Source organism: Dicentrarchus labrax, unplaced genomic scaffold (assembly GCF_905237075.1).
Source record: "Dicentrarchus labrax unplaced genomic scaffold, dlabrax2021, whole genome shotgun sequence".
In the NCBI taxonomy this organism is placed as follows: Eukaryota; Metazoa; Chordata; class Actinopteri; family Moronidae; genus Dicentrarchus; species Dicentrarchus labrax.
The window spans coordinates 24,583,224-24,606,421 of NW_026136713.1; the positions used below are offsets into that span (position 1 = coordinate 24,583,224).

Sequence of the window (23,198 nt, forward strand, 5' to 3'; positions counted from 1 at the left end):
CAGCTACAATCAACTACAGCCAACTACAATTAACTACAGCCAACTACAGACAGCTACAGCCAACTACAGACAGCTACAGCCAACTACAGACAGCTACAGACCGCTACAGACAGCTACAATTAACTACAGCCAACTACAGCCAGCTACAATCAACTAGAGACAGCTACAGTCAACTACAGACAGCTACAATCAACTACAGCCAACTACAGCCAGCTACAGACAGCTACAATCAACTACAGCCAACTACAGACAGCTACAATCAACTACAGCCAACTACAGGCAGCTACAGTCAACTACAGACAGCTACAATCAACTACAGCCAACTACAATCAACTACAGCCAACTACAAACAGCTACAATCAACTACAGCCAGCTACAATTAACTACAGCCAACTACAGCCAGCTACAGACAGCTACAATCAACTACAGACAGCTACAGACAGCTACAGACAGCTACAGCCAACTACAAACAGCTACAAACAGCTACAGCCAACTACAGACAGCTACAGACAGCTACAGCCAACTACAAACAGCTACAAACAGCTACAGCCAACTACAGACAGCTACAGACAGCTACAGCCAGCTACAGCCAACTACAATTAACTACAGACAGCTACAGACAGCTACAGCCAACTACAATCAACTACAATCAACTACAGCCAACTACAGACAGCTACAGCCAACTACAGACAGCTACAGACAGCTACAATTAACTACAGCCAACTACAGCCAGCTACAATTAACTACAGCCAGCTACAATTAACTACAGCCAGCTACAATTAACTACAGCCTACTACAGCCAGCTACAGCCAACTACAGACAGCTACAGACAGCTACAGCCAACTACAGACAGCTACAGCCAACTAAAGACAGCTACAGCCAACTACAGCCAACTACAGCCAACTACAGACAGCTACAGACAGCTACAGACAGGTACAGCCAACTACAGCCAACTACAATTAACTACAGACAGCTACAGACAGCTACAGACAGCTACAGCCAACTACAATCAACTACAGCCAACTACAGACAGCTACAGCCAACTACAGACAGCTACAGACAGCTACAATTAACTACAGCCAACTACAGACAGCTACAGACAGCTACAGACAGCTACAATTAACTACAGCCAACTACAGCCAGCTACAATCAACTACAGACAGCTACAGTCAACTACAGCCAGCTACAACTAACTACAGCCAACTACAGACAGCTACAGACAGCTACAATCAACTACAGCCAACTACAGCCAGCTACAATTAACTACAGCCAGCTACAGACAGCTACAATAAACTACAGCCAACTACAGACAGCTACAGACAGCTACAGCCAACTACAGCCAGCTACAGCCAGCTACAGACAGCTACAGACAACTACAATTAACTACAATTAACTACAGACAGCTACAGACAGCTACAATCAACTACAGCCAACTACAAACAGCTACAAACAGCTACAATCAACTACAGCCAGCTACAATTAACTACAACCAACTACAATTAACTACAGCCAACTACAGACAGCTACAGCCAACTACAGACAGCTACAGACAGCTACAGCCAACTACAGACAGCTACAGACAGCTACAGCCAGCTACAGAGAGCTACAGCCAGCTACAGCCAGCTACAGCCAGCTACAGACAACTACAGACAACTACAGACAGCTACAGCCAGCTACAGAGAGCTACAGAGAGCTACAGCCAGCTACAGACAGCTACAGCCAACTACAGCCAGCTACAGACAGCTACAGCCAGCTTCAGACAGCTACAGACAGCTACAGCCAACTACAGACAGCTACAATCAGCTACAGCCAGCTTCAGACAGCTACAGCCAGTTACAGACAACTACAGCCAACTACAGACAGCTACAGCCAGCTACAGCCAACTACAGACAGCTACAGCCAGCTACAGACAACTACAGACAGCTACAGCCAGCTACAGACAGCTACAGCCAACTACAGACAGCTACAGACAGCTACAGCCAACTACAGACAACTACAATCAACTACAGCCAACTACAGACAGCTACAGACAGCTACAATTAACTACAGCCAACTACAGCCAGCTACAATTAACTACAGCCAACTACAGACAGCTACAGTCAACTACAGACAGCTACAGCCAACTACAGCCAACTACAGACAGCTACAGACAGCTACAGCCAGCTACAGACAGCTAACTACAGACAGCTACAGACAGCTACAATTAACTACAGCCAACTACAGCCAGCTACAATCAACTACAGACAGCTACAGCCAACTACAGCCAGCTACAATTAACTACAGCCAGCTACAGACAGCTACAGCCAGCTACAGCCAGCTACAGACAGCTACAGACAGCTAATTACAGCCAGCTACAGCCAGCTACAGCCAGCTACAGCCAACTACAGCCAGCTACAGACAGCTACAGACAGCTACAGCCAGCTTCAGACAGCTACAGACAGCTACAGCCAACTACAGACAGCTACAATCAGCTACAGCCAGCTACAGACAGCTACAGCCAGTTACAGACAACTACAGCCAGCTACAGACAGCTACAGACAGCTACAGCCAGCTACAGCCAACTACAGACAGCTACAGCCAGCTACAGACAGCTACAGCCAGCTACAGACAACTACAGACAGCTACAGACAGCTACAGAGAGCTACAGCCAGCTACAGACAGCTACAGCCAACTACAGACAGCTACAGACAGCTACAGACAGCTACAGCCAACTACAGACAACTACAATTAACTACAGCCAACTACAGCCAACTACAGACAGCTACAGACAGCTACAATTAACTACAGCCAACTACAGCCAGCTACAATTAACTACAGCCAACTACAGACAGCTACAGTCAACTACAGACAGCTACAGCCAACTACAGACAACTACAGACAGCTAGCTACAGACAGCTACAGACAGCTACAGCCAGCTACAGCCAGCTACAGACAGCTAACTACAGACAGCTACAGACAGCTACAATTAACTACAGCCAACTACAGCCAGCTACAATCAACTACAGACAGCAGCTACAGCCAGCTACAGACAGCTACAGACAGCTACAGACAGCTAATTACAGCCAACTACAGCCAGCTACAGCCAGCTACAGACAGCCAATTACAGCCAGCTACAGCCAGCTACAGCCAGCTACAGCCAACTACAGACAGCTACAGCCAGCTACAGACAACTACAGACAGCTACAGCCAGCTACAGACAGCTACAGACAGCCAACTACAGCCAGCTACAGACAGCTACAGACAACTACAGACGGCTCACTCGCTAACATTGTCGCATATAAGTCACAGATTCATTCACTCACCGGTAATTTACCGTAAACACTTTTAATAACTTCACTAACGTTGGTCACCGTTAGCCGTTAGCCGTTAGCCGTTAGCCTCTTACCTTGTTATCATCCATTGTGCTGAACGCTAGCGCGCAGGCAGCTAGCTGGTTAGCTCCCGTTAGCTCCCGTTAGCTCCCGTTAGCTGCAGCGAGCTAATGGCTCCGTTCAAACAACGTGTGAAAGAAACAAAGTTCCCAGTCAGTCCGCGGACACACACAAAAAGCTAAGTTAGCTTCGTGTTGTTGTTCTGTGTTTACATCCTGTTTCCGGTTGACGTAACGCGGTTACGTCAGCGTCTTCTTCTTCGGGTTCTAATAGCGGTTGAAGAGCAATCCGTTTACAGGCGCATTACCGCCACCTGCTGGACTGGAGGCGGGAAAACCCCAAACACCACCATTACATTCTCTGTATTAATCTTAAATAATTCATTAAAACAATTGTAATAATGACGTATTTTCTATGATTTAAAGTAGATTATCCTGTGAAATGTAATTATAATTAATTATTCCGATATTCTTCGTAATAATTTATAACTTCTGTAATAAAACAATCTTTAATCAGAATCAGAATCAGAAATGCTTATATATATAATTATTTTCGTTACAACACTCCAGATATACAAACAACATATTATACAAACAACATATATATATACAACATTCAGCACCAAAAATATAAATATATATATATAACTATATATATATATACGAGATCAAATGTACAGTATTAATGTGTAAAAGTGCAAAAGAATAATAGTCTACGTTTAGAGTCAGAATTACCGAGGGACATCACCGGCCCTCCTGATCAGTTTGTTTAGTCTGTTGTTGTCTGCGACCCTCAGCCCACTGCCCCAGCATGTGACAGTGAAGAAGATCGTACTGACCACAACAGACTCATAGAACATCCTCAGCAACAAACTCACTTTTACTTTATTTCTGTGGCATACATTACTTTATTATATTAATATATATTAATATATTTTATAATTATTACTAAAGGTACACAGGCTCCTTTTTATTATTTACTTATATAAATATACATTTCTATTCTATATATATTGTGTTGGATTGTAATATAAGTATTATTTCTATTCTTTAACATTGTAGTACCTTGATTATTATTATATATGTGTGTGAGAAACTGTAACGACCAATCCCTGAGGATCAATAAAGTATTTCTGATTCTGATTGTGTCTCTCATATAATGTGAATATTAAAGCTGCAGCAGATCATTTATACAAGAATAACTACAGTAATACATGAGACAGGTGATCTGTGAACAGGTCATATATAAATATAGATATAAATATAAATATAAATATAAATATAAATATAAATATAAATATAAATATAAATATAAATATAAATATAGATATAATATAGATATAGATATAGATATAAATATAGATATAAATATAAATATAAATAAAAATATAAATATAATATAAATATAAATATAGATATAGATATAGATATAAATATAAATATAAATATAAATATAAATATAAATATAAATATAAATAAAAATATAAATATAATATAAATATAAATATAGATATAGATATAGATATAGATATAAATATAGATACAAATATTAATATAAATATAATATAGATATAGATATAAATATAAATATAGTATAAATATAGATATTAATATAGATATTAATATAGATATAAATATAGATATAGATATAGATATAGATATAGATATAAATATTTATATAAATATAAATATAATATAAATATAAATATAGATATAGATATAGATATAGATATAAATATTAATATAAATATAGATATAAATATAAATATAATTATATTATAAATATAGATATAGACATAAATATAGATATAGATATAAATATTAATATAAATAAAGATAGATATATTAATATAAATATAGATATAGATATAGATATAAATCTAAATCTAAATATAGATATAAATATACATATAGATATAAATATAAATATAAATATAAATATAAATATAAATATAATATAAATATAGATATAGACATAAATCTAAATATAGATATAGATATAGATATAGATATAAATATTAATATAAATAAAGATAGATATATTAATATAAATATAGATATAGATATAAATCTAAATCTAAATATAGATATAAATATAAATATAGATATAAATATAAATATATATATAAATATAGATATAAATATAAATATAGATATAAATATAGATATAGATATAAATATAGATATAGATATAGATATAGATATAAATATAAATATAAATGTTATTATAAATATAGATATAAATATAAATATAGATATAAATATAGATATAAATATAAATATAAATATAGATATAGATATAAATATAAATATAAATATAAATGTTATTATAAATATAGATATAAATATAAATATAGATATAAATATAGATATAAATATAGATATAAATATAAATATAAATATAAATATAAATATTAATATAAATATAGATATAGATATAAATATAAATATAGATATAAATATTAATATTAATATAAATATAGATATAGATATAGATATAAATATAAATATTAATATAAATATAGATATAAATATAAATATAAATATAAATATAAATATAAATATAGATATAAATATAGATATAGATATAGATATAAATATAAATATAAATATAAATATAGATATAGATATAGATATAAATATAAATATAGGTATAAATATTAATATAAATATAAATATAAAGTGATTAAAATGATATTTTTAATGATTCACAGTGACTCAGCATTCAGATTCTCACCTGACAGAAACATCAGAACTTCTCGTCCGGGTTCCACTTCTGCCAAAAGTTTCACTTCTCTGATCTGAAGCTGTTTGTATGGAAGACCTTTAGTGCCAGGAGCAGAACAAGTACATTAAATATTAGGAATATTCTCACATCCGATGGAGTTTGTCCAGTAAGATGGATGATGTTTACAGAACAAACAGAACATAAAATACCAATAAACAGGTAAAAGTGACCTGCTGTGGTGTTCAAGGACAGTCTGTAAAACTGAGAACAATGAGCTCATTGCTGGTTGTTTTGTGATCAGAGTCTCTTGCAGCTCTGATGGTTTCATCCACATTCATCAGTGTGAGTTAGCCATGCATGCTAATTGCTCCAGAATGAAAAACTTTTCTTCTGCTTTCATCATCCATTGTCCTCAGTCCGCTCGCCGCCCGCCGCCCGCCGCTCGCCAACTGCAGCTTCAGGACACATGAACGCAGCAGCAGAGGACGATGAGGCGTTCGCTTACTGATCAACTTACTGAAGAGCATATTAACGGGCAACCATTCACTTTCTTTAAAAAAAGTCAGTTATTATACACAGGTTATAGACTGGTTCCAAAATCAAGTATTTCTAACTGGGACCAAACAGTGCTGTTATATATTATATGTTATATATTATATAACAGAGTCTGCTTTAATGCAGAAATGTTATATATATATATATATATATATATATATATATATAAATATGTGATTGGCAGCCCCGGGCCTCCGTACCTTGCTGCAGAGCCGGGTCTCTGTGTATTATGTTGTGTATTATGTGTCGGCCCACACTGCGCCTGCGTCCTGCCCCTTTAAGGATCCTGTTGAGTTCATTTGACTGGAGCTTCGATGACGACATCCCTTTATTTTTAACACGGTGACCTCATCATCTGTTAGAGTCTGCCTTCAGCTCTTTACCGCCGATAACCCTCCAACCTCCCGGTAACCCTCCCGGTAAGCCTCCCGGTAGACCTCTCGCTACCAGCAGCCTCAGCGGGGAACCGGTCAGCGGACGGTTCGGCCGCCGGTTGGACTTCTGACGTCGAGTTTTCAAACGGTGAGTGAACCGAAATGTCCGGTTAAAGTCTAAAATCAGCTTCTGGTGAAGTTCCGTTAACGGGGCCTAAAGTTAAAGTTAGTGTGTGAGTGTTCAACGGAGACAACTAAAGGTCGCTTTTGTTCGGTTGTTTTCACGGATCCGTCTGGAGGTCATCGGTCGGTACCGTCGAAACACACCGACAAAATGTCAGAGAACAGCCACCGTAACTTCTGAAAATGTCGCCCGAAGAGGAGCCGAAGTTCCCCCAAACTCACCTGATACTCTCACTCATTAAATATTAAATATTAAATATTACATATACAGTAAATATTAAATTAAATATTAAATATACACTAAATATTAAACATTAAATATACAGTAAATATTAAATATTCATTAAATATTAAATATACAGTAAATATTAAATTAAATATTAAATATACACTAAATATTAAATATACACTAAATATTAAACATTAAATATACAGTAAATATTAAATATTCATTAAATATTAAATATACAGTAAATATTAAATTAAATATTAAATATACACTAAATATTAAATATACACTAAATATTAAATATACAGTAAATATTAAATATACAGTAAATATTAAATTAAATATTAAATATTAAATTAAATATTAAATCAAATATTAAATATACAGTAAATATTAAATTAAATATTAAATATACAGTAAATATTAAATTAAATATTAAATATACACTAAATATTAAACATTAAATATACAGTAAATATTAAATTAAATATTAAATATACAGTAAATATTAAATTAAATATTAAATATACACTAAATATTAAATATACAGTAAATATTAAATATACAGTAAATATTAAATATACAGTAAATATTAAATTAAATATTAAATATTAAATTAAATATTAAATCAAATATTAAATATACAGTAAATATTAAATTCAATATTAAATATACAGTAAATATTAAATTAAATATTAAATTAAATATTAAATTAAATATTAAATATATATTAAATATTAAGTATACAGTAAATATTAAACATTAAATATACATTAAATATTAAATATACACTAAATATTAAATATACAGTAAATATTAAACATTAAATATACAGTAAATATTAAATATTCATTAAATATTAAATATACAGTAAATATTAAATTAAATATTAAATATACAGTAAATATTAAATATACAGTAAATATTAAACATTAAATATACAGTAAATATTAAATATACAGTAAATATTAAATATTCATTAAATATTAAATATACAGTAAATATTAAATATACAGTGAATATTAAACATTAAATATACAGTAAATATTAAATTAAATATTAAATATTAAATTAAATATTAAATCAAATATTAAATTAAATATTAAATTAAATATTAAATATACACTAAATATTAAATTAAATATTAAATATACACTTAATATTAAATATTAAGTATACAGTAAATATTAAACATTAAATATACAGTAAACATTAAATATACAGTAAATATTAAATATGCATTAAATATTAAATATACAGTAAATATTAAACATTAAATATACAGTAAATATTAAATATTTCATATGAAATATACAGTAAATATTAAATATACAGTAAATATTTAATAAATATACATTATATATTGAATATTATATATATACATTAAACATTAAACATTAAATATACATTAAATATTAAACAATAAATATTAAATATACAATAAATATTAAATATCAAACATACTCTAAATATTAAACATTATATATACATTAAACATTAAATATTAAATTTACATTTACTTTTAAACATTAAATATTCAATATACATTTACTTTTAAACATTAAATATTCAATATACATTAAATATTAAATATTAAATATACATTAAATATTAAACATTAAATATACATTAAACATTAAATATGAAACAATAAATATTAAACATTAAATATTAAATATACATTAAATATTAAATACAGTTTATATCCGCTGACATTAACGTTACATTAATGGCCCCTTTAATAATACCAGACCTCCTTTAAAAAATGCAGATTTTAGTGGTTACTTTTCCATAACTTTTGGATACCAACCCTTTAATTTATGATACCTGTTTATAATATATTCATAATATATAGTATAAAGTTCATCAAGTCGTCTTACTCACTTAATTACACATTAATTACACTTTACACAACTTTATATCAGCTGACATTAATGTTAAATCTTACATTAATGTCCAGGTAAATAATACCAGACCTCCTTTGAAAAATGCAGATTTTAGTGGTTTCTGTTACTTTAAGTTCTGATGTCACTTTTTGTGATCAATTGGAATTGTTAAAATGTGATATTTCTTAAAGGGAGTTTGGTGCAGGGAGCTTTTAGTTGGATTCAAACTGCTGATATGGATCATTGTTAACGTTTAGTCTCCACTACAGAAACACTAGCTAACTGCTGAAGGCTGATCAGGTTGATTGATGCTTTAATAATGGGAGTATTGATTACTGATCAGCTGCCCTCTGTGTGCCTGTTTTTAAACCACTTTTATTAATATAAAATGTGTTGTTGATGTTTTTACTTTCAGACACAGACACAGAGTGAGTGTGTGTGTGTGTGTGTGTGTGTGTGTGTGTGTGTGTGTGTGTGTGTGTGTGTGTCTGTGAGTGTGTGTGTGTGTCTGTGTGTGTCTGTGTGTGTGTGTGTGTCTGTGTGTGTGTGTGTGTGTCTGTGTGAGCGTGTGTGTGTGTGTGTGTGTGTGTGTGTGTGTGTGTGTGTGTGTGTGTGTGTGTGTGTGTGTGTGTGTGTGTGTGTGTGTGTGTGTGTGTGTGTGTGTGTGTGTGTGTGTGTGTGTGTGTCTGTGAGTGTGTGTGTGTGTGTGTGTGTGTGTGTGTGTCTGTGTGAGTGTGTGTGTGTGTGTGTCTGTGTGTGTGTGTGTGTGTCTGTGTGTGTGTGAGAGTGTGTGTGTGTGTCTGTGTGAGTGTGTGTGTGTGTGTCTGTGAGTGTGTGTGTGTGTGTGTGTGTGTGTGTGTGTGTGTGTGTGTGTGTGTGTGTGTGTGTGTGTGTGTCTGTGTGTGAGTGTGTGTGTGTCTGTGTGTGAGTGTGTGTGTGTCTGTGTGTGTGTGTGTGTGTGTCTGTCTGTGTGAGTGTGTCTGTGTGTGTGTGTGTGTGTGTGTGTGTGTGTGTGTGTGTCTGTGTGTGTGTGTGTGTGTGTGTGTGTCTGTGAGTGTGTGTGTGTCTGTGTGTGTGTGTGTGTGTGTGTGTCTGTCTGTGTGAGTGTGTGTGTGTGTGTGTGTGTGTGTGTGTGTGTGTGTGTGTGTGTGTGTGTGTGTGTGTGTGTGTGTGTGTGTGTGTGTGTGTCTGTGTGTGTCTGTGTGTGTGTGTGTGTGAGTGTGTGTGAGTGTGTGTGTGTGTGTGTTTGTTTATGACTAACTATGTTTTATTGTTTCTATATTTGAGGCTCATTGAGGAAGTTGCTGTTGGGAGCTGATGGTTTGTTTTTCTGTATGAGGGGTTAAAGGTCACTGTGGATCACATGATAGAGATCAGCTGTGGTTTGTTGTTGCACCTGATGAGCAGGTAGATGAGCAGGTAGAGGAGCAGGTAGAGGAGCAGGTAGAGGAGCAGTTAGAGGAGCAGGTAGAGGAGCAGGTAGAGCGGGTTTCCTCCTTTAGACCGGATGTTTCAGATTATTAACCGTCAACAGAAAAGTGCTTGAAATGTTTCAATTAATTCAATTAGTTAAATTAGTTAAATTAGTTAATCAATGTGGGCTAGCGGTTAAGGGGCTGGACCAATGATCAGAGGATTGGAGGTTCGAATCCCACCCAAGACGCCGATGAGGTGCCCTTGAGCAAGGCAGAATACCCCCATGGCTCCCCAGGCGGCGCGCGTCTCGTGCTCGGCCTCAGCAGACGTAGCGGCTGCTTACAGGTAATATCGTTGTATCCTGTGCAATGACAAATAAAGGCTTCTTCTTCTTAAATTAGTTATTGACTGAAAATTGATCAGCAGCTATTTTAATAATCAGTTAAACAGTTTTAAATCAGGGACTCAGTAATCAGTGAAATTGATCCCAATGTAAAAAGAGTTAGCTCTCTGTTAGCTCACTGTTAGCTCTCTGTTAGCGGTTGGATGTTATCAGACGAAGAGAGAGCGATCACTCTTATTGATTAATGGTTATTGATAACATTGACATGAGGCCTTCAGAGGTTTTATTGAAGATTGTTTCAGGGAGCAGCTAAGCTAATGCTACGTTAGCTAGCTGTCAGTCAGCAGATACAGCTGCTGATTAATGTGATTGATTAATGTCATCCTAATCCATACACAGATATTTCTGATCAATTTCTGTTCCTGATCAATGATCAATCAAGTCTTTACTTTAGTATTTCAATTCAATTCAATTCAATTTTATTTGTATAGCGCCAATTCATAACAGAAGTTATCTCAGGACACTTTTCAAATAGAGCAGGTCTAGACCGAACTCTTTAACATTAATTACAGAGACCCAACAGTACCACCATGAGCAAGACCTTGGAGACAAGGGCAACCCGAACCACAACTGGAAGCTGGTTCCACAGGAGAGGAGCTTGGTAACTGAAGGCTCTGGCTCCTGTTCTACTTTTAGAGACTATAGGAACCACAAGTAGCCCAGCATTCAGAGAACGTAGTGTTCTAGAGGGGTAATAGGGTACTATGAGCTCTTTAAGATATGAAGGGGCCTGACCATGAAGAGCTTTATAGGTGAGGAGGAGGATTTTAAATTCAATTCTACATTTTACAGGGAGCCAATGCAGAGTAGCTAGTACAGGAGAGATGTGATCTCTTTTTCTAGTTCCTGTCAGTACTCGTGCTGCAGCGTTCTGAATTAATTGGAGCGTTTTAATGGACTTATTGGGGCAACCTGATAATAAAGAGTTGCAGTAATCCAGCCTTGAAGTAACAAATGCATGGATTAGTTTTTCTGCATCTGTCTGTGATAGTATGTGTCTAATTTTTGTAATATTACGTAAATGAAAGAAGGCAGTCCTAGAGGTCTGCTTTATGTGGGAGTTAAATGACAAATCCTGATCAAAGATAACTCCAAGATTCCTGACAGTGGTGCTAGAGGCCAAGTTAATGCCATCTAGAGTAACTATATCTTTAGACAGTGAGTCTCTAAGGTTTTTGGGGCCAAGAACAAGAATTTCGTCTTTTTCTGAGTTTAACATCAGAAAATTGCAGGTCATCCAGGATTTTATGTCCTTAAGACATGTTTGTAATTTAGATAATTGATTAATTTCATTGGGTTTGATTGATAGATATAACTGCGTATCATCTGCATAACAGTGAAAGTTAATGGAGTGATTCCTAATAATGTTGCCTAAAGGGAGCATATATAGAGTAAATAGTATTGGTTCAAGTACAGAACCTTGTGGAACTCCATGACTAACTGTAGTATTTATTATTTGTTATATTCGTTCCTGTGAGCGGGTTTGACGTTGACTTCCTGCTGACTGAAATCAGTTTTATATCCATTTATATATATCGGCCTCTCTGATGTCATCAAGGGCTTAAAGTCCTCTGATTGGCTGCCGTCTCATCGAGTCATTAACGGTGTCCTCTGATTGGCTGCTGTCTCATCGAGTCATTAACGGTGTCCTCTGATTGGCTGCCGTCTCATCGAGTCATTAACGGTGTCCTCTGATTGGCTGCCATCTCATCGAGTCATTAACGGTGGTACTAGGAGCCGGCTCGCTTTATCTGACCTCCGCGATGTGGTTCTGAAGCCTCAGTGAAGATTCATATTCATATTGAAGTAATTTGTATAAAGCACTTTTTAAAATATAAATAAATAAAGATAAGGATAAAGATAGAAAGATCCAAACTGTACAGGAAAGATATTGATTAGTGATCAGGGATTGTATGAGCTACACTGGAAGGTTTCTGGATCCCCGGCTCCTCCGGCTGCAGGTTGAAGTGTCTTTGAGCAAAATACTGAACCCCAAACTGCTCCTGATGCTGAACCACTGAGTAAATGTGTGAATGAATGAATGAATGAATGAATGAATGTGTAGAAGCTCTCTGAGTGGTCTGAACAAAGCAGCAGTATCAGTACGATCCATTAACACTGATATTGAACCTTCAGCCTGTAATCGTTACTGCCTTCAGAACCGATCAATGAGTCCAATAGGAAGTAATAATAAAGTAGTAATATTCTGTGTTTGGGGGTAATATTCACTGTTTGGGGGTAATAATCAGTGTCAGTGAGTAATATTCAGTGTTTGGGGGTAATATTCAGTGTTTGTGGGTAATATTCAGTGTTTTGGGGTAATATTCAGTGTCAGTGGGTAATATTCAGTGTTTGGGGGTAATATTCAGTGTCAGTGGGTAATATTCAGTGTTTGGGGGTAATATTCAGTGTCAGTGGGTAATATTCAGTGTTTGGGGGTAATAATCAGTGTTTGGGGGTAATATTCAGTGTTTTGGGGTAATATTCAGTGTCAGTGGGTAATATTCAGTGTTTGGGGGTAATATTCAGTGTCAGTGGGTAATATTCAGTGTTTGGGGGTAATATTCAGTGTTTGGGGGTAATATTCAGTGTTTTGGGGTAATATTCAGTGTCAGTGGGTAATATTCAGTGTTTGGGGGTAATATTCAGTGTCAGTGGGTAATATTCAGTGTTTGGGGGTAATATTCAGTGTTTGGGGGTAATAATTAGTGTTTGGGGGTAATAATCAGTGTTTGGGGGTAATATTCAGTGTTTGGGGGTAATAATCAGTGTTTGGGGGTAATAATCAGTGTCAGTGGGTAATAATCAGTGTCTGGGGGTAATATTCAGTGTTTGGGGGTAATAATCAGTGTTTGGGGGTAATATTCAGTGTCAGTGGGTAATATTCAGCGTCAGTGGGTAATAATCAGCGTTTGGGGTAATATTCAGTGTTTGGGGGTAATAATCAGTGTTTGGGGGTAATATTCAGTGTCAGTGGGTAATATTCAGTGTTTGGGGGTAATAATCAGTGTTTGGGGGTAATAATCAGTGTTTGGGGGTAATAATCAGTGTTTGGGGGTAATAATCAGTATCAGTGGGTAATAATCAGTGTTTGGGGGTAATATTCAGTGTCAGTGGGTAATATTCAGCGTCAGTGGGTAATAATCAGCGTTTGGGGGTAATATTCAGTGTTTGGGGGTAATAATCAGTGTTTGGGGGTAATATTCAGTGTCAGTGGGTAATATTCAGTGTTTGGGGGTAATAATCAGTGTTTGGGGGTAATAATCAGTGTTTGGGGGTAATAATCAGTGTTTGGGGGTAATAATCAGTGTCAGTGGGTAATAATCAGTGTTTGGGGGTAATATTCAGTGTCAGTCGGTAATATTCAGTGTTTGGGGGTAATAATCAGTGTTTGGGGGTAATAATCAGTGTCAGTGGGTAATATTCAGTGTTTTGGGGGTGTTTTTTCAGTGTTTTGGGGGTAATAATCAGTGTTTTGGGGGTAATAATCAGTGTTTGGGGGTAATATTCAGTGTCAGTGGGTAATAATCAGTGTTTGGGGGTAATATTCGGTGTCAGTGGGTAATATTCAGTGTTTTGGGGGTAATAATCAGTGTTTGGGGGTAATATTCAGTGTCAGTGGTTAATATTCAGTGTTTGGGGGTAATATTCAGTGTTTGGGGGTAATATTCAGTGTTTGGGGGTAATAATCAGTGTCAGTGAGTAATATTCAGTGTTTGGGGGTAATAATCAGTGTCAGTGGGTAATATTCAGTGTTTGGGGGTAATAATCAGTGTTTGGGGGTAATATTCAGTGTCAGTGGGTAATAATCAGTGTCAGTGGGAAATATTCAGTGTCAGTGGGTAATATTCAGTGTCAGTGGGTAATATTCAGTGTTTTGGGAGTAATAATCAGTGTTTTGGGGTTAATAATCAGTGTTTGGGGCTAATATTCAGTGTTTGGGGGTAATATTCAGTGTCAGTGGGTAATATTCAGTGTTTGGGGGTAATAATCAGTGTTTGGGGGTAATATTCAGTGTCAGTTGGTAATAATCAGTGTTTGGGGGTAATATTCGGTGTCAGTGGGTAATATTCAGTGTCAGTGGGTAATAATCAGTGTCAGTGAGTAATATTCAGTGTTTGGGGGTAATAATCAGTGTCAGTGGGTAATATTCAGTGTTTGGGGGTAATAATCAGTGTTTGGGGGTAATATCCAGTGTCAGTGGGTAATAATCAGTGTTTGGGGGTAATATTCAGTGTCAGTGGGTAATATTCAGTGTTTGGGGGTAATATTCAGTGTCAGTGGGTAATATTCAGTGTTTGGGGGTAATAATCAGTGTCAGTGAGTAATATTCAGTGTTTGGGGGTAATAATCAGTGTCAGTGGGTAATATTCAGTGTTTGGGGGTAATATTCAGTGTTTTGGGGGTAATTATCAGTGTTTGGGGGTAATATTCAGTGTCAGTGGGTAATAATCAGTGTCAGTGAGTAATATTCAGTGTTTGGGGGTAATAATCAGTGTCAGTGGGTAATATTCAGTGTTTGGGGGTAATAATCAGTGTTTGGGGGTAATATCCAGTGTCAGTGGGTAATAATCAGTGTTTGGGGGTAATATTCAGTGTCAGTGGGTAATATTCAGTGTTTGGGGGTAATATTCAGTGTCAGTGGGTAATATTCAGTGTTTGGGGGTAATAATCAGTGTCAGTGGGTAATATTCAGTGTTTGGGGGTAATAATCAGTGTCAGTGAGTAATATTCAGTGTTTGGGGGTAATAATCAGTGTTTGGGGGTAATATTCAGTGTCAGTGGGTAATATTCAGTGTCAGTGGGTAATAATCAGTGTTTGGGGGTAATATTCGGTGTCAGTGGGTAATATTCAGTGTTTTGGGGGTAATAATCAGTGTTTGGGGGTAATATTCAGTGTCAGTGGTTAATATTCAGTGTTTGGGGGTAATATTCAGTGTTTGGGGGTAATATTCAGTGTTTGGGGGTAATAATCAGTGTCAGTGAGTAATATTCAGTGTTTGGGGGTAATAATCAGTGTCAGTGGGTAATATTCAGTGTTTGGGGGTAATAATCAGTGTTTGGGGGTAATATTCAGTGTCAGTGGGTAATAATCAGTGTCAGTGGGAAATATTCAGTGTCAGTGGGTAATATTCAGTGTCAGTGGGTAATATTCAGTGTTTTGGGGGTAATAATCAGTGTTTTGGGGTTAATAATCAGTGTTTGGGGCTAATATTCAGTGTTTGGGGGTAATATTCAGTGTCAGTGGGTAATATTCAGTGTCAGTGGGTAATATTCAGTGTTTGGGGGTAATAATCAGTGTTTGGGGGTAATATTCAGTGTCAGTTGGTAATAATCAGTGTTTGGGGGTAATATTCGGTGTCAGTGGGTAATCAGTGTTTTGGGGGTAATAATCAGTGTTTGGGGGTAATATTCAGTGTCAGTGGTTAACATTCAGTGTCAGTGGGCAATAATCAGTGTTGGGGGGAATATTCAGTGTCAGTGGGTAATAATCAGTGTCAGTGAGTAATATTCAGTGTTTGGGGGTAATAATCAGTGTCAGTGGGTAATATTCAGTGTTTGGGGGTAATAATCAGTGTTTGGGGGTAATAATCAGTGTCAGTGGGTAATATTCAGTGTTTGGGGGTAATATTCAGTGTCAGTGGGTAATAATCAGTGTTTGGGGGTAATAATCAGTGTCAGTGAGTAATATTCAGTGTTTGGGGGTAATAATCAGTGTCAGTGGGTAATATTCAGTGTTTGGGGGTAATAATCAGTGTTTGGGGGTAATATTCAGTGTCAGTGTGTAATATTCAGTGTTTGGGGGTAATATTCAGTGTCTGGGGGTAATAATCAGTGTCAGTGGGTAATATTCAGTGTTTGGGGGTAATATTCAGTGTCAGTGGGTAATATTCAGTGTTTGGGGGTAATAATCGGTGTTTGGGGGTAATATTCAGTGTCAGTGGGTAATATTCAGTGTCTGGGGGTAATATTCAGTGTCAGTGGGTAATAATCAGTGTCAGTGGGTAATATTCAGTGTCTGGGGGTAATATTCAGTGTCAGTGGGTAATAATCAGTGTCAGTGGGTAATAATCGGTGTTTGGGGGTAATATTCAGTGTCAGTGGGTAATATTCAGTGTCTGGGGGTAATAATCAGTGTCAGTGGGTAATATTCAGTGTTTGGGGGTAATATTCAGTGTCAGTGGGTAATAATCAGTGTTTGGGGGTAATAATCAGTGTTTGGGGGTAATATTCAGTGTCAGTGGGTAATATTCAGTGTTTGGGGGTAATATTCAGTGTCAGTGGGTAATATTCAGTGTCAGTGGGTAATATTCAGTGTTTTGGGGGTAATATTCAGTGTCAGTGGGTAATATTCAGTGTCAGTGGGTAATATTCAGTGTTTGGGGGTAATATTCAGTGTTTTGGGGTAATATTCAGTGTCAGTGGGTAATATTCAGTGTTTTGGGGTAATATTCAGTGTCAGTGGGTAATATTCAGTGTCAGTGGGTAATATTCAGTGTTTTGGGGGTATATTCAGTGTCAGTGGGTAATATTCAGCGTCAGTGGGTAATATTCAGTGTTTTGGGGTAATATTCAGTGTCAGTGGGTAATATTCAGTGTCAGTGGGTAATAATCAGTGTTTGGGGGTAATAATCAGTGTCAGTGGGTAATATTCAGCGTTTTGGGGTAATATTCAGTGTCAGTGGGTAATATTCAATGTCAGTGGGTAATAATCAGTGTTTGGGGGTAATAATCAGTGTCAGTGGGTAATATTCAGCGTCAGTGTGTAATATTCAGTGTTTGGGGGTAATATTCAGTGTCAGTGGGTAATAATCAGTGTTTGGGGGTAATAATCAGTGTCAGTGGGTAATAATCAGTGTTTGGGGGTAATAACCAGTGTTTTTAGGGAAATAGTCTGTGGGAGGAGATGTGATGAGACTCTGATCTGTTCGGAGGGTTTTTGTAGCCGGTAATCTGAGATCAGACGTCTGTGCAGGAACTGAATCCTGTTTCTTCAGGTTTTATAGTGGACGGATGTTAGAGACGCAGCGTCGGAAACTGCTCACAGACGGCGTTTACACACATATGGATGGAAGACTCAAACAGTAGTGTTCAATGTTCCTGATGGACACACAGAGGATTCTTTATTTAATATAGTGAAAGTCTCACAGCGCTCATACCTGCGATGGTCTGATGGTGGGCGGAGGTCTACTTATGGTCCAGTAGAAACAGGAACTATCAGAAGATCAGTGTGAACCAGGAGGAACCGGTTCCACCAGTTCGGCTCTGGTTCTTGAACCGGTTCCCTTCAGGATTCCACAGGGTCGGCCTATGCAGCGATGCCCTTATTGATTCCTGATCAGCTGTCTGTGTGGAGAACGTGGGTCTGAGAGCTAACTGGTGGGTTTTACACCATCCTGGAAACACCTGGAACTTTATCCTGGAATAATGAGTCTGTGTTGACCTGGAAATGTTGTAGCTGCTCAGACTAACATAAACCTGTCGGTAGGATGAGGGGCTTGTTGTGACACTTCGTCGGGTTTACCAGACGCAGAGTGAACCGAGTTTCCGGCGTGGAGTCGGCGATATCGCAGTGAGAGGAACTGTAGTCAGCAGCTCCACAGAGACCCACAAAGTCCGACCTGTAACGAACCTGCGTCACTTTCATTATGAATTCTTCATTATAAACAAATAAAACTGAGTTTAACGCGTTAGGGCTGGGTTTTGTTAAGAACCTCACGATTCGATTCAATTTTTCTTTAGGTCACAATTCGATTCAATTTCGATTCGATACTGATTTAAATGCTCCGAGATCGATTCAGTAATAAGTAAATTACAGCTTCAGGACGGCGACTTCCTTCATGTGTTTGCGTGTTGGTATGGCGTATTGTGGTTCGATTGTGTATACCATCTTCTTAAAACCCCCGTTTTCCACGACACTGTACGGCCGTAGGTCCGTACATATGAAGACGGCCACAGACACGTTATCTTCTGTGCGCGGGCAGAGTTTGGCGGCAGTTTGCAAAGGAAGGATCTGTGGAGTTGTGTCTGTTTTGAATCCACAGGTTTAGCTGCGGGTTGCTGCAGAGCATCTGCATGGTGTCGGCTTAAGTGGTTGCGTAAATTTGTTGTGTTATTGCAGTATTTTAGTACTGCCTGGCACAGCTTACACACTACCTTACTTTTGTCTATTTCCTGTGTTCCAGGTTTACACTGGAATCCAAAATGACTCCAAACGTCTGCTTTTAAAGTTGAAGGTGCTGGTTTAACACTGCTGCTACCTGCTTCGGTTGCCATGTTGTTGTTGTTGTATGGTCGAGTGCTGCCTCCATCCGTACATTGCAAATCACACAAAGATGTTGCTCACCGCGCCCCCACTGGCCAGGGACTTGAATCGATTCAGAGGATTTAATGAATCGATATTGAATTGGGAAAAAATATATTGCAATGCATTGATGAATCGATATTTTTACCCCCCCCCCCCCAAATAGAGGGTATGCGTTTACGTCACTTCCGCCCGCGACATGCCCCCCTCATTCGGACTGAGTGGCAAAACAAACCGTACACAACATGTCGAAGGATAGCGGTTGACACAGCGAAACTGAATAAAAATGGATTATCAAAACAAATTGACGTCAGTTCAAAGTCAAAGTCAAAGTCAGCTTTATTGTCAATTACTTCACATGCACCAGACATACAAAGTAATCAAGAGGACGTTTCTCACTCTCCCACGGTGAAACAGATAAAGTGCACAGGCACGACAGACAAGACATATTCCTAATACTAAAAAGTAAACATTCAATTTCACAACAGATAAGACATTTACTAATGCTAAAATGATTTTAAAAAAAGATAGACAATAAAATATAAAATATAGAATAATATAAAATATACAGTTGGACTCCACAATGATCCATACAAGCTCCCCAAAATCATCTGGTCCATGGACACTGACATGTGGCCAGATATCGGGTATCCGGACATTTATATGTACCTGATTTCAACGCCAGGTAAATATACATGGCAAAGCCTAAAGGCATACAATACATATCTCTCCAGGTGGTTGACAGCCCGAGTCCGATCAGCGGTAGAGGTGAAACTGAATAAACTTGGTACATAGTCAGGGTGTAGGGGATCATCACTCTTTTTTCCTGAAACAAACAAATATACATGGTACCAGCAAATATATACATATAACGATCTCTATATGAATCAGAGCCAGATTAGCACATTTAAAAATCAATTTATTCAATTGGCCATTAGATTTAAACAGAATCCAAAACTAAACATCATAGCAGAAAATAAGCTGATAAAAAGTCAGTTTACAGGAGCCTATACAGTGTATTGACACAAGTACAAAATGTACTTGTACTTGATATTTAAGCACAGCCAACATCAGATACTTTGAGACTTTTACACAAGGACTATTTATTTAGGTGACTTTCACTTTTACCAAAGTAATACTTTAACACAATATCTTTATTTTTACTAAAGTATGACTTTTGGGTACTTCAGTTACCTTAAGTTAGCTGGGCTTATGAATGAATACAGGGTGATGAATATAGCTAAATGAAAGATGCTAACGTTAAGAGCTTTACTGAAGTAATGGTGGCAATATATTATGTAATTTAATGATATGATTTTGCCCGAAAATACAGCATTAACGTTACCTGACACGAAATGTGAACCGCAAATCCAGGTTTCGGTCCCTGGATACCAGCTGTCTCTCCAGATCGCAGCGATCCATAGCCGTCTCTTTTCTGCTGCTTTTGGTAGCCTGTAGAAACTTTGCTCTGACCCCTCTGAAGATCTATTAGTGCAGTCGATAGCACAGCAGCTCTTCCCCATGTTGAATATCGAATATAATTGAATATTTAAAATCTTGCCGGCTCTGCCACTCGTCTTTTGCCACTCAGTGGGCATAACCGCAGCGACTTCGGGGTACCGTGACGTCACGTGCATACCCTCTATAACGCGTTAATACGACCGAACGGTGAGCAGACGCAGAGAGGAACAGAACAAACTACCGATACATTGTAAGACTGCTGGTGAGCAAGAGCTGTCCTGGACTGGAAAGTCCTGGAAAATTCCTGGAGAGGTCCTGGAGAGGTCCTGGAGAGGTCATGGAAAAAGATTTCTTAAAAAGAGAGGGAACCCTGACTCCATCCATTCAGTCTGACTCTAACTGAGAGTCACAACAGAAACACACTTTAACCTTTTATCATGTTTGGAGCGGGTTGGTATTTACAGTGTGTGTGACAGTGTGTGTGTGTGTGTGTGTGTGTGTGTTGGCTGCTGCAGGAGGAACATGTTTAAGTATCTTTGGTGAGTCAATGCTGGTTTTACAGCAGGAGGGAATTTCCTGAGTGTTTTAACAGGAAGTTAAAATTGTGAAGTTGAATCATGGAGACGTGTTAGGACTCAGAGTTTATTTATAGATTTACTGACATTAATCTCATAGATCATCATACAACCCTCAGTAATGTGAGCAGAGCGATTAAAGGTCCTGTAGGAGGCGCTGGTTCCTTAAACTCTGTTGGACACACCAACGTCAGACCCTCAGTGACGGGGTTCCCACGATTCTTGGAAAACTTGGAACTTTTGTTTTCCAGCCTGGAAATTGATTAAATTGAACAAATATCCTGGAAATAATCCTGGAATGTTGTCCTGGAAAATTAGACAGAAATATGTTTTTTAGTCCCGAAGACACATTTATTTTAAGTGACTGCAGCTGAAGCTCATAGACAGCGAGGGAGAGTGCAGTGACTGCAGCTGAAGCTCATAGACAGCGAGAGAGAGCGCAGTGACTGCAGCTGAAGCTCATAGACAGCGAGAGAGAGCGCAGTGACTGCAGCTGAAGCTCATAGACAGCGAGAGAGAGAGCAGTGACTGCAGCTGAAGCTCAGAGACAGCGAGTGAGAGCGCATTGACTGCAGCTGAAGCTCAGAGACAGCGAGGGAGAGCGCAGTGACTGCAGCTGAAGCTCATAGACAGCGAGGGAGAGCGCAGTGACTACAGCTGAAGCTCAGAGACAGCGAGAGAGAGCGCAGTGACTGCAGCCGAAGCTCAGAGATAGCGAGGGAGAGCGCAGTGACTACAGCTGAAGCTCAGAGACAGCGAGAGAGAGCGCAGTGACTGCAGCTGAAGCTCATAGACAGCGAGGGAGAGCGCAGTGACTGCAGCTGAAGCTCAGAGACAGCGAGGGAGAGCGCAGTGACTGCAGCTGAAGCTCAGAGACAGCGAGGGAGAGCGCAGTGACTGCAGCTGAAGCTCATAGACAGCGAGGGAGAGCGCAGTGACTGCAGCTGAAGCTCATAGACAGCGAGGGAGAGCGCAGTGACTGCAGCTGAAGCTCATAGACAGCGAGAGAGAGCGCAGTGACTGCAGCTGAAACTCATAGACAGCGAGAGAGAGCGCAGTGACTGCAGCTGAAGCTCAGAGACAGCGAGGGAGAGCGCAGTGACTGCAGCTGAAGCTCAGAGACAGCGAGGGAGAGTGCAGTGACTGCAGGTTGACTGTAGATTCTGGAGTTACTGATGTTGTTTCTCTGAGACGGAGCGACACTGAACGTAAACACAAACATTGAACTGCAGTAAGTTTGCCTTCGGGGGGCAGCATTGTTGATGGAGGCCAGGAATGAGCTGAAGAGCGATTATAGAAAATATTTAATTGGAACGAATTGTGTCATTAAAAATGTTCAAATGTGATTTTTGGGAAAAGTTCACTGTGCAGACGGCAACATAAAGGATATAATGTTCATTTATTGTTGTTGTCGTTGTTGTTGTTTGTGAGTCTGACTCTGTCTTTTCTTTCCTTCCAGAGTCTGTAACCAGTTCAACATGAAGACCAGGATCAAGGTGCAGAGTGATGTCATCAGCACCCGGAGAAAAGAAGCTTTTTGTTTCTCGCACGCTGTGGTGTGAAAGAGACCCCCCCCCCCCCCCCCCCCCCGGGCACGCACACCACCGACACACACACACACACACACACACACACACACTGATAGTTAGTTAGTGGGGGTTTGCCTTTGGAGCAGAGCTCGTTCTCTCACTCTCTCTCTGTCTCTCTCTCTGT

General features: G+C 38.0%; 1 protein-coding gene across 2 annotated transcripts in view; it reads right to left on the minus strand.

Annotated features, from left to right (window-relative positions):
- crebl2 (cAMP responsive element binding protein-like 2) overlaps positions 1-3,591 on the minus strand; it is an 8,540-nt gene extending 4,949 nt beyond the window's left edge. The window contains exon 1 of one of the 2 annotated variants that reach the window (XM_051420205.1): positions 3,386-3,591. In XM_051420205.1, coding sequence (XP_051276165.1) covers positions 3,386-3,400 — 15 coding nt within the window. In that variant the 5' untranslated portion in view covers positions 3,401-3,591. The remainder of the gene's footprint in view (positions 1-3,385) is intronic. The other variant, XM_051420206.1, reaches the window with a different exon arrangement.
- Positions 3,592-23,198: the final 19,607 nt, after the last annotated feature.